The following is an 18,483-nucleotide window of genomic DNA, read 5'->3' as shown; positions in this document are numbered from 1 at the left end:
TCTCCTGGGGGAGAAAAAGAGAAGTGTGTTGCCCTGAGCCACTCACTATCTGAACGGCAGTGAGGAGTTCATGGGTGTGTTCCTGAGTCAAGCTCACTAAACTGTGCACTCTGTGTGTGCTGATCAAACATCAGCCAAGCCTGCTTAAAGCTGTTTTAAAGAGAGGAAAGGTCCCACCCAAAGAAAACTCCAGACCCAGAACCACAAAGCAGTAATGTCCCTGCCGCTTGCTCTGACCAGCATTTGGGGAAAGCTGACACTCGTAACCAGCCACTGTTAATTTGCCACATTGGAAAAACCACTCAGGAAAATCATGTTACCATATTAAAAGGGGCAAAGAATAAATAAAATTCAATGGCCATTTATGCTCATAAATAAACATAATCAGGTGTTGGCAAACCAGAGGGCAGAGGGAAGCTCCTCGCTCAAGCATCTGGCATCATCATGCCCACCCACACAAACATGCGCTCCTTCCTCTTCCGGATCTGACTGACCCTACATCAGGAGCTGGAAACCTGCACAGGAAGATGAACAAAACACACACCATGGCGTTAGGCCGTGAGTCACACCAGCAATGTCAGGAGAACATGCGTGAAGGCTAGGTGTGCCAGCAGTGCTCAGCCTACAGAAAACCAAGCAATGGGAGCCAGCTATGCATCTTCCCCTGAGCCACACAGAAAATGCGTTCCAATGGGTCCACTTGTAGAAGCAACAAAAATATCCAGTGTGTAGGCACTGGACTCATGAAATATGTGGAACATCTTTATTCAGAAAGTTGAGAGACATTACAGGGAATGTAAATAAATATGGAAATACATCAAGGTGGTGGGCTGCAAGTCTCAGTATTAAAAACTTACGAAGATGTAGAACTATGGGAGGCACAGGATCCACAAACTGACATACAATACACAAGAGAATTTACAGGAACAGCCTTCCTGCCTAAGGAGCTAGGTGTGGAAGCATGTTTGAGATTTGGTGTGCTCACTGGGGTCTTCCCAGAAGTAGAAAGAGCAGGGAACAGAGAACTGATTGGGGTGGGCCTCTCCTTGCCTTCCTGGGTATTCCCCTGCCGTGGGCATGAAGAAGAACATGCAAGTGTAGACTCCCAAAAGGGACTAAGGCAGAGAGAAGACAGATCCTGGAGCTGGGGCTTCAGCAGTCTGCTCCTCAGACAGAAGGGGAGAGCTGTTTCTGTACTGATATTAGGAACCAAAAAAGAACTATGGGCAAGGAGAGGAGAGGAAGAGTTTGGGCGCTAGAGGGAGCCGGGAAGGACCAGGGCACCGTGCAAAGCTGCTGGGGGCCTCAGGGGGCTTGTTGACACAGATAAGATCACTGAAATCAGGAAGTTGCTCCCCAGCTTGTGGCTTCTTTCTGAGAAATGGGGTTGGCTAAGAAGAAGGCATGTTGGTGTAGGCTGGGACAATGGTGGGAAAGGGGTGACAGATCACTGGAGGTTGTACCCCAGTCCTAAGTTCTCAGTGAGAGGGACCTCCATGGCAGAGAATGGGCTGAGGATTAGGCAGGACCCTAGTCTTTACACTTTCAGGCCTCACTCCAAACAGCCCCTACTTGCACCACTGCCCCCCACCCCCACACCGCCACCACCATAAAGCCGCCCTTTATCAAAACCTATGACATCTCATCCTCGTACTTGAGATCCCTGAAGAAACCAAGAATGTGCTGGATCTGGAATCTGGAACCCCACAAACTAGCATTTGTAAGATGATTTTTGAGGCAGGCATCATGGAGCCAAGCATGCTGGGCCTAGGCAGTCCCCAGGGTTTGGACTGCATCAGCAATCAGAGTCAGGACTATGAGATAAGTGGCAGGAACCCTAGCCACAGGAAGCTGGTCACTACCCTCTGCAATGGGAATGGCCTCTCTTCTACCTGGACATGCCAGGGCTGAAGCTCCCTTGTCAGGGCCAGACACCGTCCCCTCATTACCCACTGCCCTCTGTCCCCTTCACTTGTAGACAATATCACCATGGAGCTTCAAGCCAAATCTCCTCCAAGGGGCACACTTGGAAAGATACCTGGCATACCTGTCATGGTCAAGGGGAAGAGATAGTGTACCACAGCCCTCGGCAAGGGCAGAGCCATGAATGCAGTCCTCCCAGGGTGCCAGTGCTAAGGCAGAAGGTCCTGTGTTTCCCTTAAGAGCTGATCCCACCCAATAATCCTCAAAAGAGACTGCCCAGGGATCAGGAAATAACAACTCTGAACAGGCAGGTAAGAGGGGCTCTAAACCCAGGATCCTGATGAGACTGAATGGGATATAGGGGTAAAAGGCCCAGGGACCCCTCCCCCAGGTGATTTGCTCTTTAGGTCCCATACTAGGTGTTAAGTGGGCTGTTTGCTCATGTCATGGCAATACCTCGCATGCCTGCCCTGCCCTCTGAGGTCTTTGGTTGGGGCAAGTGTCCATCTCCTCCTAGTACAGCCAGTCTGGCTGACAAGCATGATCTCAGAGGACCACATGAGGATAAGGTGAGAGAAAGCACCCAGGGACAGGCACAGGGCGTGGCCTCTGCTCCTTCCTCCCAGTTCCAGCCCTCTGCACAACTCCAGTTAGGCAAGCCCTCTCCTGTGAGCTGCTCTGCCAGGAGCCAGAAGGGCTAACCACACACACACACACACACACACACACACACACACACACACACACACGTCCTTGGAAACTTGGCTAAAGCAAGATAGAGCAAGGCTGGAGCTTCCCAGCTCTCAGCTGCCTTCCCCACTCTGAGGATGTAGGGCTGGGTGGGCCCTGAGAACACAGTGTCCCGATTCCCACCCTTATGGAGTGACAGAATGCTGGAGGAGCTACTGTTACGCCTCTGGAAAGGGACAGTTGTCTCTGACATGAGGGGTCCCTTTTATTGAGTGGGGCCTCCTGTGCAGTGAAACTCTGGGTTTGTTTCTCCCATGTTCTGATCTTGTTGCAACAGACCTAGACAGTGACGGAGAAGCTGAACACCATCCAAGGGCAAAACCCACCTTCCTCTCCTGGAAGGAGGTTTCACCTAATATTCAGGGGGTCCTGGGAGCCTACAGTTGGATACCTCATCATCTCTACCACAGTCCTGGTCCCCCATCTCCCTCCAATATTATGAGCCACCATCTCTCACGCTGAGACCCTCTGCATCTTCAAGGGTAAGGTCCCAGAAACAACTCTGACTCTTCAGGAGATCCTGAACAAAGCCATGAAGCCCGTGGCACCTTCTTAGTGGCTGGCAGTCAGAACAGACTCAAACCCCCAGATCCATCACCTAAACAACCCCCACGCAGGTGAGAGCTTGGGAAGAGTGGGTTTTCAAGTGCATGTGTTCATGAGTGTGTCTATGTGCACCCCTGTGTATGCATGTGAGAATCTGTGTGTGCCTGTGCATTGCCATGTGTATGTGTCTACTTACATATGTGCTGAGTGTTCACCTGTATGTGTCTGTGAGCATCTGTGTGTATATCTGTGTGCATCTGTCTATGTATACACTTGCATGTGCACCTGTATGTGTCTGTGTGTGTATCTGCATGAGCCTGTACATTGTGTCATGCATTTGTATATGCCTCACCCCGGCTGCACAAGTGTATTCACACATGGGGGAGTACTCGCACATGTCTGTATGAGTCTGAGCTGTAGCTGTAGCCTAGCTGAGCAGTAAACCTGGGGCTGATTTCTGGTGACCATGATCCTCCTGAGCAGATGTCCATGTGAGGGAGCAACATTTCTGTGTTTTTAAGATCACTGTTTCAAAGCTGTGTTTGTCCACTGACTTCTATGGGCAGTGGGAGGGGGCTGTTGAGGCTGGGAACTTGGCGTTTGTTCCCTGGGATATCTGTGCATGCCAGAAGTAGATTTGCCTGGGACCATGCCTGTCTATGTGGCAGGAGTCTGCTATCCTTGTGAAGCCTTATGTTCTGTATGTTTGCATGTGGCACAAAGGTAAGACTAGAGACCCTGTCAGTGAACCTAAGTTAACTATAGGGTTGCTTTATTAGGTGTTGAGTTTGGAGGAGCATGGACATGTGAACTTCCTGGGTACCTGTCCATGGCATCTCCAAATCCAAGGCAGGAAGCTCTACAGCTCCAGGGTCCCCAGCAGCCCTGGGTCCCCAGGAGCCTCCGGTTTGTCTGCTCCTGTCCACGAGGCAGAAGCTTAGACTTGCTGCCGGGAATCCAGAGGTGCTTCCCCTCACATAAAGCGACAGCTACTCCTTCTCTCAGAGAAAGAACTAGGCAGAAGAATGAGGTATTTGGCCCACACCCACAGCAGATGGGCAACAGATCTCAGCAGAAAGCAGTTGTTGTGGGTCTCAAGGGCTGCATCAGGGAAATACCTGGCTTTTCCTAGCTCAGCTCCCAGACAGGTCGGTCAGAGATAGCAGTATCAGTGATCCAGGTATGTAAATAAAGGGTCTCTGTACCAAACCAGACCACAATACCTGACCTCCAAAGACCTTCCCAGACAATCAGGTCTGACCCCGCCTAGACCTACCCAGACCTTTCTGTCACAGGGTACCCTTTGTGCCCATACTGGCAGTGAACCTGTCCTATCCTGCCAGCTCAGGACGGGTACCTACCAACCGTCCTGACCTTCCCTACTCCAAGGAGCCAGCAGAGCAGGTAACCTGTGTGATTCCCTATTCCTAGAGCATGCCTTCCACCTATTCTGTGAGCAGCTGTGGCAGGAATGGTGTCTACCATGGCTTGTCCAGTAGCCCAGTGAGGATTCCACCATAGCCCTGATTGACAGAAGAGTATGGGGCTTGTGTGTAGGTGTGCTGTCCAAAGTCACAGCCCAAGAAAAGGGTGGCATGTGAGCCCAGCTCCTGTCCTAGTATTCTCTACATCTGTGGTCTCTGGAAGAGAAACTGCACATCAATAGATATGTTGGAGGCTCCAAATTCTTGGAGCAGTCGAGAGGGTACCTAGGAAGCCACTCTCCCAGGGCCCATCATGCATTTTCACCCCAAAGGCCATTTCACGGGATGAAGGACAGAGTAGCTGCCCTAGGAGGATCTGTTTGCTGACTAGTGTCAGAGGCCCCTAAAGCAGCTCTTCTCTATGTTGGGCTCTGTCCTGAGGCTTAGCTTGGTCCCTAGTCTGAGATTATCTTCCTGGGACACCTGGGGACTGCAGAGTAGGTGGCGGCTGGATTCTGTGCTGGTCACCGGCTGTGTTTATTAACAGCACCCTAGAGACAGAGGAATATGGAGAAAAGCCTGGCGGTTAGTCCGCAGCTACACCTGGGCTGATGTGTTCTCTGTGAAATGAGCCAGTGTGCTCGGCAAACTAGCTGGGCTTCCCTGTGTATTCTTGTAAGGATGCAGCAAGGAGAGCCAAGACAGTAACCATGGAAACAAGCAGAAATTTTCCCAGCCACTCCAAGTGAATAGGTTTATTTATGTGTTTGTATTTTAATCCCTGTGTGTGCGTGTTCATGTGTGTGAGTACAGAGGCACATACATGTCTTGGCACATATGTAAACACCAGAGTACAACCTCAGATGCCAGTCTTCTCCTTCCACCTCGTTTAGACAGGGTTCTTTTTCACTGCTGCACACGCCCGGCCAGCTGGTCTGTGAGCTTCTAGGGAGTCTCCTATCTCTGCCTCCCATCTCTCTGTGAGAACTCTGGGATCACAAGTACATGCTACTGTGTCCAGTTTTGCCTGAGTTCTGGGAATCCAGACTCAGAATCTCATGCTTGAGCAACAAGCACTTTATGCATTGAATCGTCTTCCCGGTCCCAAATACATGGATTTGTCTGTAAGTGCAAATCGTGACTAAATGAACCCACATTTCAGGAGGCCTAGCCTAGCCTAGGAAGCCCCTGAGCCAGCAAAGAGGGAGGATCCCACTCCTCAGCAAGGCAAAAAAAGGAAGCCTATGTCTATCTTCAATGTGACTGTCTTTAGCAATTCCACCCTCTGCAGGGTCTCTGAGCCCAGCAGTGCTGCCAGGCAGAGCTGAATCCCAAGGGGTAAATCTTGCTGAGTCACCAGCACTCTGGCTAGGCCTTGTTCTTACTACTGACCGCATATGCCTTCTGGTGAACCAAGGATTCTCTCCTTGTTACCTTTCCTCAAGTCTGGCCACTTGCTCTAAAACAGCCTCAGCCCCTTCTCCTGATACTGCTGGCCCCTGTTCAGTAATTCCTGGGCCTAAAGTGATCCCAGCCATTGCCTCTCCCTAACTCAGGGGATGTGTTCTGAGCCTAGAAAAGTCAGCCTAGAGCTGGAAAGTGTCCAAGGCCACCATCCAAGACAGCCTCACAGTGCCCTGGCTATGCCCTCCAGAATGGACAGTGTTTGTCTGATACTTGCTGAGCTGAATTGTCAGTCCTAAGAAGCAAGCCTGGTTGCTACAACCTGTGTGAGCCAAGCTGTAGGCAGTAATGGTGGGGGACCGTGGCATAGGAGGATGCGGTCTCTTCTGTACCCAAGGGAACTCAACTCAGGAGGTTGCTGGCCTCTCCCATACCTCATTCTTCTCCCTCTGTTCCCTCAGGTGGCGTCGTGGCCACCATGTCTGCCAGAAACAACAGCTCAGATGTGACTGAGTTCATCCTGGTAGGATTTCCAGGCTCCCTGGGGCTCCACTTAAGCCTTCTATGGCTCTTCCTGCTGGCTTACATGCTGACCGTGACAGAGAACTTGGTCATCATCACAGTAATCTACGCCAGTCCCTCGCTGCACAAACCTATGTACCTCTTCCTCAGCAACCTGTCCTTCCTAGAGGTTTGGTACATCTCCGTCACCGTGCCCAAAATGCTGCTCAGTCTGCTCTCACCCAAGTTCCAGCGCATCTCCTTCACCGGCTGCATGGCGCAACTGTACTTCTTCTTGGCGCTGGCCTGCACCGAGTGTGCGCTCTTGGGGGTCATGGCCTACGACCGCTATGTGGCCGTCTGCAACCCCCTTCGCTACCCAGCCATCATGAGCCCTGGTCTCTGCAGCCTCCTGGCTGGTGGTTCCTGGTTCTCTGGCTTCACCATCTCCCTAGGGAAGGTCTTCTTCATTTCCCGCCTGGGTTACTGTGGCCCCAATATCATGAACCACTTCTTCTGCGACGTGTCCCCGCTACTGAACCTCGCCTGCTCTGACATGTCCGTGGCAGAGCTCGTTGACTTCCTCCTGGCACTGCTCATCCTCCTGGGGCCCCTGGTGTTAACTGTCTTCTCCTACACGGCCATCCTCAGCACCGTGCTGCGCATGCCCTCCGCTGGGGGCAGGCAGAAGGCCTTCTCCACCTGCGCCTCGCACCTGGCGGTGGTGGTCATCTTCTACTCCGCCTCTCTCTTCATCTATGCCCGGCCACGGGCCATTTACTCCTTTGACTGCAACAAGCTCGTGTCAGTTGTCTACACAGTGCTCACACCCCTCATCAACCCGATCATCTACTGCCTGCGGAACCAGGAAGTCAAGCAGGCATTGCGCAAGGTGCTGCAGAGACTAGCCCAGGCTCTGGGAGCCTCCGCCTAGGAGGAACCGTGCTTCTCCAGACACGAGCCTGCTAACCAGCTCACCAGAACCGAGTTGGATGAGCAGACAGGTTGGCACGCCCTCCCACCAGTCCCTGAATCCTGCTTAGGACTACACAGCCAGCTGCCACACCCTGGCTCCAGGTCCCAGGCCAGGACTCTCTCAGGAGCCCTTGCCTGGACCCATTCAAAGTCTGCCCCCATGTGAGGCTCTTTCCAACCAACCAACCGTGGTCAACCTATAGCTGCAGCCTCTATCACCTGAGGAGATCAGAGCAGACCATGACGCAGCAGATTCCAGAGGAAGACGTCAGCACACACAGAACTTCTAGCTCTGCATCCCATACAAGGGATGCAACAGCAACAGCAGCCTTGACACCCACATATATAACCCAATACCAGTGGCTTCGGCTGGGAGGCTTGTCTTCCAGAAGAAGAGGCCTCAAGGTTGTAGAGGGTAATAAGAGAGGGGAACAAACAGCTTGGGAAAGAAGATAAAGCAGGTAGACCCCGAGAGACTGAGAATACCGCTAAGCAGAGGCGGCCTGTCAGCCACCGGATGAGCGCTAGCCACCCTCCAGCTCCACCAGTCGCCTGCAGAGTGAGAACAAAGGCGGGAAGGGGACCCAGGACACCTCTGGACACTGACAAAAGGCAGGAGTTGGGCAAGGACCTTCTCACGGAGATCTGAACTCAGTATCCTGACCTTCAGACCATTCCTGAAGCCCACCACCCAACAGACCACAGGCACCTTCTGTCCTGAAAGAGCCGGGCTGCCTGCTACAGAGCAGGTGTCTTCAGAAGACCCTGACTCCAGCCAGGGTTCAGCCATTGGTGTCCACGACAGTTACAGATCAGGGATCCCAGGACCTCATTCTCTGTTGGAGGAGACCTTGGTCTGCTCCTCTTGTGGGTGACAGACAGCGAGGACCCCAGATCACATCTGCCATACTGCTCCAGATTCCCACCAAATGTGCAAAGGACTCCAGGCAGTGTGGACCTTTCAATGCTACCTTGTTTCTAAGGGGACAAAGGGTTCTGAGGACTCATGTCACCCTACCCCAGTCCTCAACTCAAGTCGTATGTGGGTCAGGAGCTGTGTGACATTCTGTGGGTTTTTATCTGATGATGATTCCCAGCAGCATTTGCAAAGCCACAGAAACCTGTACTACAGAAGTGTAAAAGCCCTGTGTATCATTCTTAAGACCATTAAAGCACACAAGGCATATCAAAGCTTCAGTTGACACCTAGGTACTGCGCTAAGCTACGTAGAACAGGTATGTTAAATGATGGCCAAGTCCTGGAGCAGGGGAATCACAGGGTCACAGAAACATAGAGTGTAGGTATATGACAACAGAGTCTTCCAAGTCCTGGGGAGGTGGTCTCAGTGGTTCTGGAGGTGATACATGGCCTGAGGATCTGGGGTGTCACTTGTCTATGAGGGAAATTTGAACAAGAGAAGAAGAAGGGAGGATCAAAGCCAGGTAAATTAGGAGCTCTATGCAGATGCTAACCCAAGGTCTGTTGCTGGTCACTACCTGGCTAGTGAAAGATCCAGGTCTGTATTTGCAATAGGGAGGCCAGGGCCCTGTCTTACATATCCATGCACAAGCGTCTTGCCCTACAGACTGAAATATGAATGCCTCTAGATCAAAACTGACAAGCACACCCTCTTTCAAATTCCTATAAACTCATCTTTAAAACATGCAGAGTGGAAAACAGCTTTCTGAGTCACCATTGCATTAATAAAGTATATTCAGTATCTGCCCTATCTAGGTGCTGCCCAACGCCATGGAGACCAGAGAATCAGGCAACCCATAGCCTGGTCCAACACTGAAAGCCAGAGTCTAATACCTGTCTCCAGTAGGCTCTTCTGGGTGCCAGGACCATGGTTGGGACATGTGTTCTTGAGGATGGACAGGTATTTGTGAAGCAGTATAACTGAATATGGAGGCCTACAGGCCCATAGAGGGGACAATGCCAATCTCAGAGGCAAAAGGCTCAAGCTCAGGCCCAAGGCTTAGGCTGACCAAAGTCTTTGGATTCCCTAGGGCTGACCTAATCTCTCACTGAATACAGAGTCACCAAATCACTCTGAGCAGAGCAGGGACATGGTCAACTTTTTATTATAGAAAAAACACCTGTAAGAAGAGGGGAGGAGAGGGGAAGAGAGAAGAGGAGAGGAGAAGACAAGAGAGGAGAGGAGAGGAGAGGAGAGGAGAGGAGAGGAGAGGAGAGGAGAGGAGAGGAGAGGAGAGGAAGCAAGAGATAAGATAAAGAGAGAGTGCCAAAGGAAGACAGAACTGGAGACAGTCAAAGAGAAAGATGCAGAGGCGTCAGTGGTTGACTGTTGAAAGGGAGAAAAAGTTAAAAAGTATGAGCCAGACATGGTAATGAACACCTTTAATCCCAACACCCAGCAGGCAGAGGCAGGTGGATCACTGTAAGTTCAAGGCTAGCCTGATCTGCAAAGTGAGTTCCAGGCTATTAGGGTTACACAATGAGACCTTGTCTCAACATAAAAAGAAAATGGAATTGAGTTATAGCAATAATACACCAAGAATTAGACAAGATCTCTTGAGTAAATTGGGAGCATGGGGATCATGGGACAGGTAGAAAGGGAGGGGAGAGGAGGAAAATATATAGCTCAATAAAAACAATTTTAAAAAATAAAAGAATCAACTCAGCAAGGGGTGGTAGGGAGCCCTGGTTAGGGAGATGACGATGCTAGTTCATTCCCTGGTGGTTCAGGGAGCAACTGAAGATGTAAGGAAAGGGTCATGGCAGACCCTGGAAAGCTAAGGGCTCCTGAAAACAACCTGTCAATCATAACTCAGACCCACCCTGGAACCAGACTCTGGAGTTTCTCTGACTCTGTCCCGACCTACAGTTCTTCAGCTACAGAACCCCAAACAAAGATCACCAACCACTACTGATCTCAAGAACACTGAAACCCTACCTTGTGCTTACAGATTCTGATCTTCCTCAATTAATGATACTCCATAGCCTGGGCCCCTCTGAGAGACCCACTTCTCTGCCACCCTCTTCTCAACCCAAACCACCACTGGGTTGAAAGTCCTGCTCCTCAGCAGCTTAGTCACCCCCACAACATAACCTACCATGTACTATTAGGCCTCTGATTGTTCATAGGATGAACCCTACAATTCTTACCAAGACTAGTTACCCCAGCCCTCCCCTTGGGTTCCCCACAGGGCATAGAGCACTCACTGGGTATCAGTCTGGTCCATCTGTTTCTGTTGACACCAGTTACCCAAACCTGAGCATCCCCTCCCACCAACTTGTCTCCAAATGGCATGACAAGATGTATCCCATAAATCAGCCTGATTCCAGTGAGTATCAGGTCTCTCAAACTGTCAGAGCTTCTGAGCCCTGACAGCACACATTCTGTTTATGTGCTCTCCAAGATGGTTATGCCCTACAGAAAGCATAGCCCTATGAGGGTGGGGAAATGGGTAGTGGGAGCCCATGGGATAGAAGGAGAAGAGGGACTGAGAAATGATAGCTGGCTATCCTGGAATCTTCTTAGAGCATGGAGGTGAATGGTAAGAGTAGCTGACTATCCTGGAAGCTTCTTAGAGCATGGAGGAGCCAGGCTGCTACCTGGACATATCTAATCAGCTCCTTCTTCACCCTAGAACCTAGCAAAGCCAAACCCTGACCCAAGTAAACCCCAAAAGCAGAGAACCAGGATCCAGGAAAACTTAGGATCACTAGTTAGAATATTAAGTCACATAACTAGCCTTTTGCCACATTCAGGGTAGATGTCTAGGGTCTCTGGCCGGCAGGGTCTACAAGAGTTGGATCCTGAGCTGTTCATCTTCCATCCTAATGATAGCTACATATTCTTCTGTGATGTACATGGGGCATTTACCAAAATAAATTCATATTCTAAGCTGTGAAATAAATTCCAAATCTAAAATAATTAGAAGTAGTCCATGGTGTGTTTTCTGACCACCACAGAAATCAAACTTAAAAAAAAATCATTGAAAGTGAACTAACTCTTTCTAAAATTTTTTAAGTACTCAGAAACAATATATTTTAAGCAAAAAAATTAAAAAGAAAAATTAGGACAATATTTGAGAGTACCATTTTAAAAATGGAGCATGTGAAGAGGATGAGCCTACAGATCTAAAAACAACAGGATCTCCATGACACAGAACATCAACAGGGTATCCAAAAGGAGCCCAGGTGAGAGCCCATTACTCATGGTGTAGCAAAAACCAGAGGCCTCAAGTCAGATCAATGACTCATGGCAATGAACACTTGCAAGTAGGATGAATGGACTAAAGGGGACCCTGTTTGTGACTCAATGGCCCACACTACAGCTTCCATGACAAGATTCTTCTTTTTTGTTTGTTTCATTATTTTATTTGGTTTTCTTTTAAATTTGTTTGATTTGTTGGGGAAAGATGCAATGGCAGAGGGCAGATGTGAGGGGACAGAAGAGATAAGTGGGATCAGAATGCATGATGTGAAATCCACAAATAATCAAGGAAAGTTAAAATAAATACATAAATATTATGAGATGTGAGGCTAGAGAGAAGGCTCAGCAGTTAAGAGCACTGTCTGCTCTTCCAGAGGACTCTGGTTCAATTCCTAGCACACACATGGCAGCTTACGACCATCTGTAACTCCAGTTCCAGGGGATCTGATGCCCTCTTCTGGCATCAATGGGTAATGGTGCAGAATGCAAGATACTGCATGCACATGGTGCAGACATGCAGGCAGGCGAAAGCAACCATACACATAAAGGAAAAAGCATTAAGTCTTTTCAAAATTTTTAATGAGATGTTACAAAAGCAGTGCCTAAACGAAGAGTCATAACACTACAGACCTATAGAATGCAACCTATAGAAAGCAAAAACCTTAAATCAGTGAGCATAGTCTCAACTCTAAAAAATCTAACAATAAACAAATGATGAGAAAAATAAAGTACTAACAGAGCAGAAAAAAGTTAAATATAAAATAGAAATGGCATTATACCAAATTAGTTAGGACCAATAACATGTTCATTGATAATGTCAGAGACACCAATAAATCTCTAGCCAGAATGATCAGGGAAAAAAATGAGATCACACACGAATGACTGGGGATAAGGTTGTTATAGTGACATCACCACAGACTTCATGGGCTTTAGAGGAATCCTAAGGAAATATTATAAAGGACTTTATGCCAATAAACTGGCAACTTAGATTAAGTAGGCAAACTGCTTGAAGACACAAATACAAAATTTAAATCTCTTAAATTTGTAAGCAAATTAACTTACCCCTGAGAAAATACTTCAGGAGAGGCAGCTTTGCTGGTTAATCCTACAAAGCATCCAAGAAATAATAACACACCAATCTTTTAAGATAATTTAATGAAATACTTCCCCAGTCATCCTGAGGAAGCATTGCTTTGATTCAAAAGCAAAAGAATTGCAAAGTAAACCATATTTCTCATAGCTATGGATTTCTAGATAAATTTTAGTCTGTAAAATCCATAGGTAGAAACAAAGCATAATACACCCTGACCAAGTGAAATTTTCACTGGGAATGCAAGGTCGAATTAACATTTAAAGGTCAATCACTGAATACACATGGTGCTGTGTATCTTTGATCCCAGCACTTAGGAGGCAGAGGCAGGCAGATCTCTGTGAATTCTACCTGGTGAGTTCCAGGCCAACTTTGGCTAAATTGTGACTTCCTGTCTCAAAAAGAAAAAAAAGAAGAAAAGAAAGAAGGAAGGAGGGAAAGAGGAGGGGGAGGTAAGGAGAAAGAAAGAAAGAAAGAAAGAAAGAAAGAAAGAAAGAAAGAAAGAAAGGAAAGGAAGGAAGGAAGAAGGGAGGGAAGGAGGGAGGGAGGGAGGGAGGAAGAAGGGAGGGGGGGGGGAGGAAAGGCAGGAGGGAGGGAGGGAAGGAGGGAGGGAGGGAGGGAGGGAGGGAAGAGAAGAGAGAGAGAGAAAGGAATCATGGCTTGGGGATTAGAGAGGTGGCTCATTGGTTAAGAGCACTTACTGTTCTTGCAGAAGACCGAAGTTCAGCTCTCCTCACTCACAATGGGTGGCTCACAATTGCCCATAGCAAAAACTCCAGGGATTCCAGAATCAGCATCCTTCTTTAGCTTCCAAAGGTATCTGTATTCACACATACACATGCTAGGGAATAATGCTCTTGTACACTGTAAAGATTTGTTACTCATATTGGTTTAATAAAATGCTGATTGGCCAGTAACCAGGCAGGAAGTATAGGCAGGGCAACCAGACTGGGAGAATTCTGGGAAGAGGAAAGGCAGAGAGTCAGCTAACAGCCAGATACAGAGGAAACAAAATGAGAATGTCTTACTAAGAAAAGGTGCCAAGCCATGTGGCGATACATAGATAAGAATATGGGTCAATTTAAGTTTTAAGAGCTAGTAATAATAAGCCTGAGCTAATAGGCCAAACAGTTTATAATTAATATAAGCTTCTGTGTTTTTCTTTGGGATTGAACAGCTGCAGGAACAAGCAGGACAGAAACTTCTGTCTACATACCTACACACAGACACATAGTTTAAAATCATTTAAATCTCAGATGTAATCAGTGCAAATCACCAAAGCAGCAAATTTTAAAAGACAAATACTTTGACTGTTTCATTAGATGCATAAAAACAGAAAAAAATGTAAACTCTGTCCCTGAAAAAAATAGCTCTGCAAAGTAAGACCTCACAAGATGCTCTTCCTATTGAAAGCCCTGTTGACTCCACACTTAAGAGTCGAATCCAGACACTTTCACTCAATGTCACAACCAAAGCATAGCTGTGTACCCCACCACTTCAATACTACACCAAAGGCTGCAACAGTCCAGTAAGGCAAGGAAAGGAATTCTGATAAAAAATAAAGAGGTACAATCCCTTGTCATAGCTGACATAATCAGCCATGCAGACACTCTAACAGAATTTAAAATAAGCTCATAGTGACAACAGACTGTTCAAGATACAAGGCAGATGCTCAAAACCCAAATATGTCCACATATCATGAACAAGCAATATGAAATTTTTAAATCAAAATCATTGAGTAGTTAAGCATAAATCTCACAAAAGACATTCAAAAACTATAATGAAACCTATTTCATAGATTAATTTGTATATAATTTATTTTCAATTTCTTTATTAAATTTAATTTCATGTGATTCTTTTACTTTCTCAGCAAAGCTTAAAAAAATGACCTGCAGGAATGGAGCAATAAGTCATGTTCATGATCCAAATTCTCATATTATCACGATACTACCTTAGTATCTGGCATAATCACAATGTCAATCAAAATCTCATCAGACTTCTCTCAGAAACCCCCTAAAGATTTTTTTTTAGATTTTTAAGAAATACCAATTCAACTTCCTACTTCCTCTCCTCCTCCCATTTCCTCCACACACACTCCACCCCACCTCCATCCTATCCTCAGAGAGGGTAAGGCACATTGCTTTGTGGAAGGTCCAAGGCCCTCCCAACTATACCTGGGCTGAGCAAGGTATACATATAAAGAGAATAGAATCCCAAAAAGCCATTATATGCAGTAGGGATAAATCCTGGTGCCACCACCAGTGGCCCCTCAGTCTGTCCCCTAAAGGTCTTATGGAAAGCAGAGGACCTGGGATGCTGAAAACAACCTGAAAAGCAACAACAAAGTCAGATGACTTTTACAACCATTCTAAGACTTTTTGGGAAGCTAATGGCCCAGGCAGTGAGGTCTCAAGAAAGACAAATGAACCACAGCGATGCAGAGACTTCACAAACAGACCACAGTGACAAAGCCAATTAGCTTGGACAGAGGTTCAAAGGCATTTGGCATAGAAAGAAACTTCTTTTTCTAACAAATTATGCTGGAAAAATCAACACTCAGATTTCAAAAAATGGGCTTTGATACCTCGCATCACCTATGGAAGAAAATTCAAAATAGATCACAGGGTTGGGGGTGCATCTCTGTAGTAAAGCACCCAAAACAGTCAGCAGCTGACAAGGTATGGTAGCTCATGATGGCTCATGCCTTTCACCCTAGCACTTGGGAGGCTGAGGTAGGAGGAAGGCTATTAGTTTAAGGTCAGCTTGGGCTACGTAGTGAGTTCCAGGCCAGTCTGGGTTACATCGTAAGACCCTATCTCAAAAAAATTAGACTAGGGAAGGAAATTGAAGAAATGGCTCAGCGGGACCCACATTCAGTTCCCAGCACCCATGTCAGGTGACTTACCACCACCACTTCTAATTCTACCTTCTGGCCCCTGTGAGCACTGTACTGATATGCAAACACACACACACACAAACACAGACAAAGATTCATGCATATGCACTTATATTTTAAAATGTTTTTTATTTTTTTAAAAATATGATCATAGACCTAAGTGTAAAATCTAAACTTCCAATAGAAAATTAGCAAAATTCAATTATATACAAATAATCCAAGCATTTTTTAAATGGACAATTTGAATGAGCATTTTACAAAGAGCATAGAGACATGAGGGATAAGCACATGATAATACGATGAACATCTCTAGTTGTCAGAGAACCACAAGTTAAAACCACAATGAGAAACCACAGTGGCTTAGATTACAGGCTGACCTCTCAAGTATGAGTGAGGCTCTTGGAGACCTGAACCTCACAGGATGTCTGTAAGAATACAAACAAAACAAACCCTTTGAAAAATGAGTGGAAAATAGACATTATCTGACCACTCTTCTCCAGAACAGATTTTTTGGAATGTAGAAATATTTGACAGTGGATTCCAGAACTGACCCAAGACAAATTCATAGATTCCTGGAGGCACTTGATACTTAGTAGAATTAACAGTCTCACATTTGGAATGCAGATGATTACATACAAGGAGAAGCTCTGGAGAGAGAAAGAAATCACCCTGGGAAGTCAGAAACTAGTGAGGTGGTGCTGCTATGGTGCAGAAACCTGACATTGTGAACCCCATGCTCAGAGAAGGTCGGGTGTGAGAGCAGAGGGAAAACAAGCTCTATTACAAATGCCAGAGTTTAGCCTAGTGGTACATTAGCTGCACTCATGCACACAGCGAGGTTTGCTGCATAAACAAGATATAAGAACATCTTGAAAAGAAAAAAAAACTGCACTGACCTTAAAGGAAATTAGATCAACAAAAATAGAACTATAAACATCTCTACTTCTGCAAACACCATTAAAGTCGAAGAGCAAGCACAAAGCTGGAAAAGAAACTACATGTGAACTGAAGAAAATCTAGGATGAATGAAGATAGAATTATCTCTAACAGAGGTGATCTGTTAGAAAAATGGCAAGTTACAAAAGAGGGTAGCTAAACGTCGATAAACTCACAAGCATCACTGAGCATCAAGGAGATAACTCAAGAAACTATGAAAAAAACTGACCAACAAAGGCAAAAAGACCAGAAATGCTAAGCAGGGGCAAATCTACAGAGTAACAAGGACACTCCCTCTGCCATACACATGTAGCTAGTGCTCTTCAGAAGGTGATCAGGCTCTGCAAAAGTAGACAGGCAAGACCCTTGTTCTGCTGGACTCCCAAGGAAGAGGCCATTCAGCCTATACAGCCTCAGGAACCAAACACAAGAACACTTGGTCACCAACATCTGAACAGCCAAACCTAGAACAGGCCAGTGCCTATCAAGCTGGAGCTATATCAGTAGGATACACATTGTGTTGATGAAGTGCTAGGAAACTGAGTCAAGGATGGTCACATCTGAGAGACAGAATGTTGTAATGAGGCTGCGTGTTGGTTTGCCGGCCTCCTGGCAGCTCAGCCCCAAAATAACCACACAGAAACTGTATTAATTAAATACTGCTTGGCCCATTAGCTCTAGCTTCTTATTTGCTAACTCTTACATGTTAATTTAATCCATTTCTATTAATCTGTGTATTGCCACATGGCTGTGGCTTCCCGGCTAAAGTATCAGCATCTGTCTTCAGTGGGGCTACAGGGCTTCTCTCTGACTCCGCCTCCTTTCTTCCAGCATTCAGTTTAGCTTTACTCATCTACCTCTATTCCCTGTGCAGGCCCAAGACCCAGTGGTATTCACAGCATACAGAGGGGAATCCCACATCACCTCCTCTTTTTTGTTTAAATAAAAAGGAAGGTTTTGCCGGGTGGTGGTGGCGCACGCCTTTAATCCCAGCACTCGGGAGGCAGAGGCAGGCAGATCTCTGTGAGTTCGAGACCAGCCTGGTCTACAAGAGCTAGTTCCAGGACAGGCTCCAAAGCTACAGAGAAACCCTGTCTTGAAAAACCAAAAAAAGAAAAAGAAAAAAAAGGAAGGTTTTAACTTTAACATAATAAAATTACATGTAACAAAACAGCTATCAAGCAAGAATTACAGTTACAATATTTATATCTATTTTATCTTTTATCATAACTAAGGAAACTATATTATTATTATTTATTCTTGGATTCCATCAAAGACTCCAGAAGAATATAATATTACCTAAGTAAACAATAAGTTCGTTGTAAGCAACTTCCAAAACCCTAGAATTGACAGAGACATCTCACTGCCTTGACAGTCACCCAAAGTTCTTCTGTAACATTGGGACATCCATCTTCAACCTATTGGCCCATAGTATCCAGCAGACTTTCGCATGAAGCAGGAAATTTGAAAGACAGTTCCACCTATATTAGCAGTTTGTCAGTCACTTTTTTCTGTGTCCTGCAAAATGTCTGGCAGACTCTTTCAGGAAGCAGGAACCCTGAAGGATCATCTCACCTTTAGGCAAGTTCAGCAGTCATTTTTCTGTGGGTCCTGCATGTCCAGTTTATCAAGCAGTCCAGGCAAGAGCAGTTTACCCAAATGGATAGCAAACACCATAAGGAGCCTCTTCAATGCCCATCTTTCTCTTGAAGTAGGTTGGTGCTTCCAGAATCTGATGTGTCTCATTGTCATGATAAGTCCTAAATTCTTAAACATTTTGAATGCCATATTCTGTAGTCTTTGAAAGGTTTGAAGAATGCCTATCCATTTGAAATACCTCTCTATAAATCTGGAA

General features: G+C 46.5%; 1 protein-coding gene across 1 annotated transcript; it reads left to right on the top strand.

Annotated features, from left to right (window-relative positions):
• The first annotated feature begins 6,525 nt into the window (after nucleotides 1-6,525).
• LOC119827689 (olfactory receptor 226-like) lies at nucleotides 6,526-7,482 on the top strand. Its single transcript, XM_038349521.1, has one exon. The coding sequence runs from the start codon at nucleotides 6,526-6,528 to the stop codon at nucleotides 7,480-7,482; it is 957 nt and encodes a 318-aa protein (XP_038205449.1).
• Nucleotides 7,483-18,483: the final 11,001 nt, after the last annotated feature.

The sequence above is a fragment of the Arvicola amphibius genome, chromosome 1, assembly GCF_903992535.2.
Source record: "Arvicola amphibius chromosome 1, mArvAmp1.2, whole genome shotgun sequence".
NCBI lineage: Eukaryota > Metazoa > Chordata > Mammalia > Rodentia > Cricetidae > Arvicola > Arvicola amphibius.
Note: the sequence above shows the minus strand (reverse complement) of the source record. Positions and strands in the feature narration are given on the sequence as shown.

What these genes read in the sequence shown, in the direction of transcription:
- LOC119827689 (XM_038349521.1), top strand. Translation starts at nt 6,526, where the DNA reads ATGTCTGCCAGAAACAACAGCTCAGATGTGACTGAGTTCATCCTGGTA.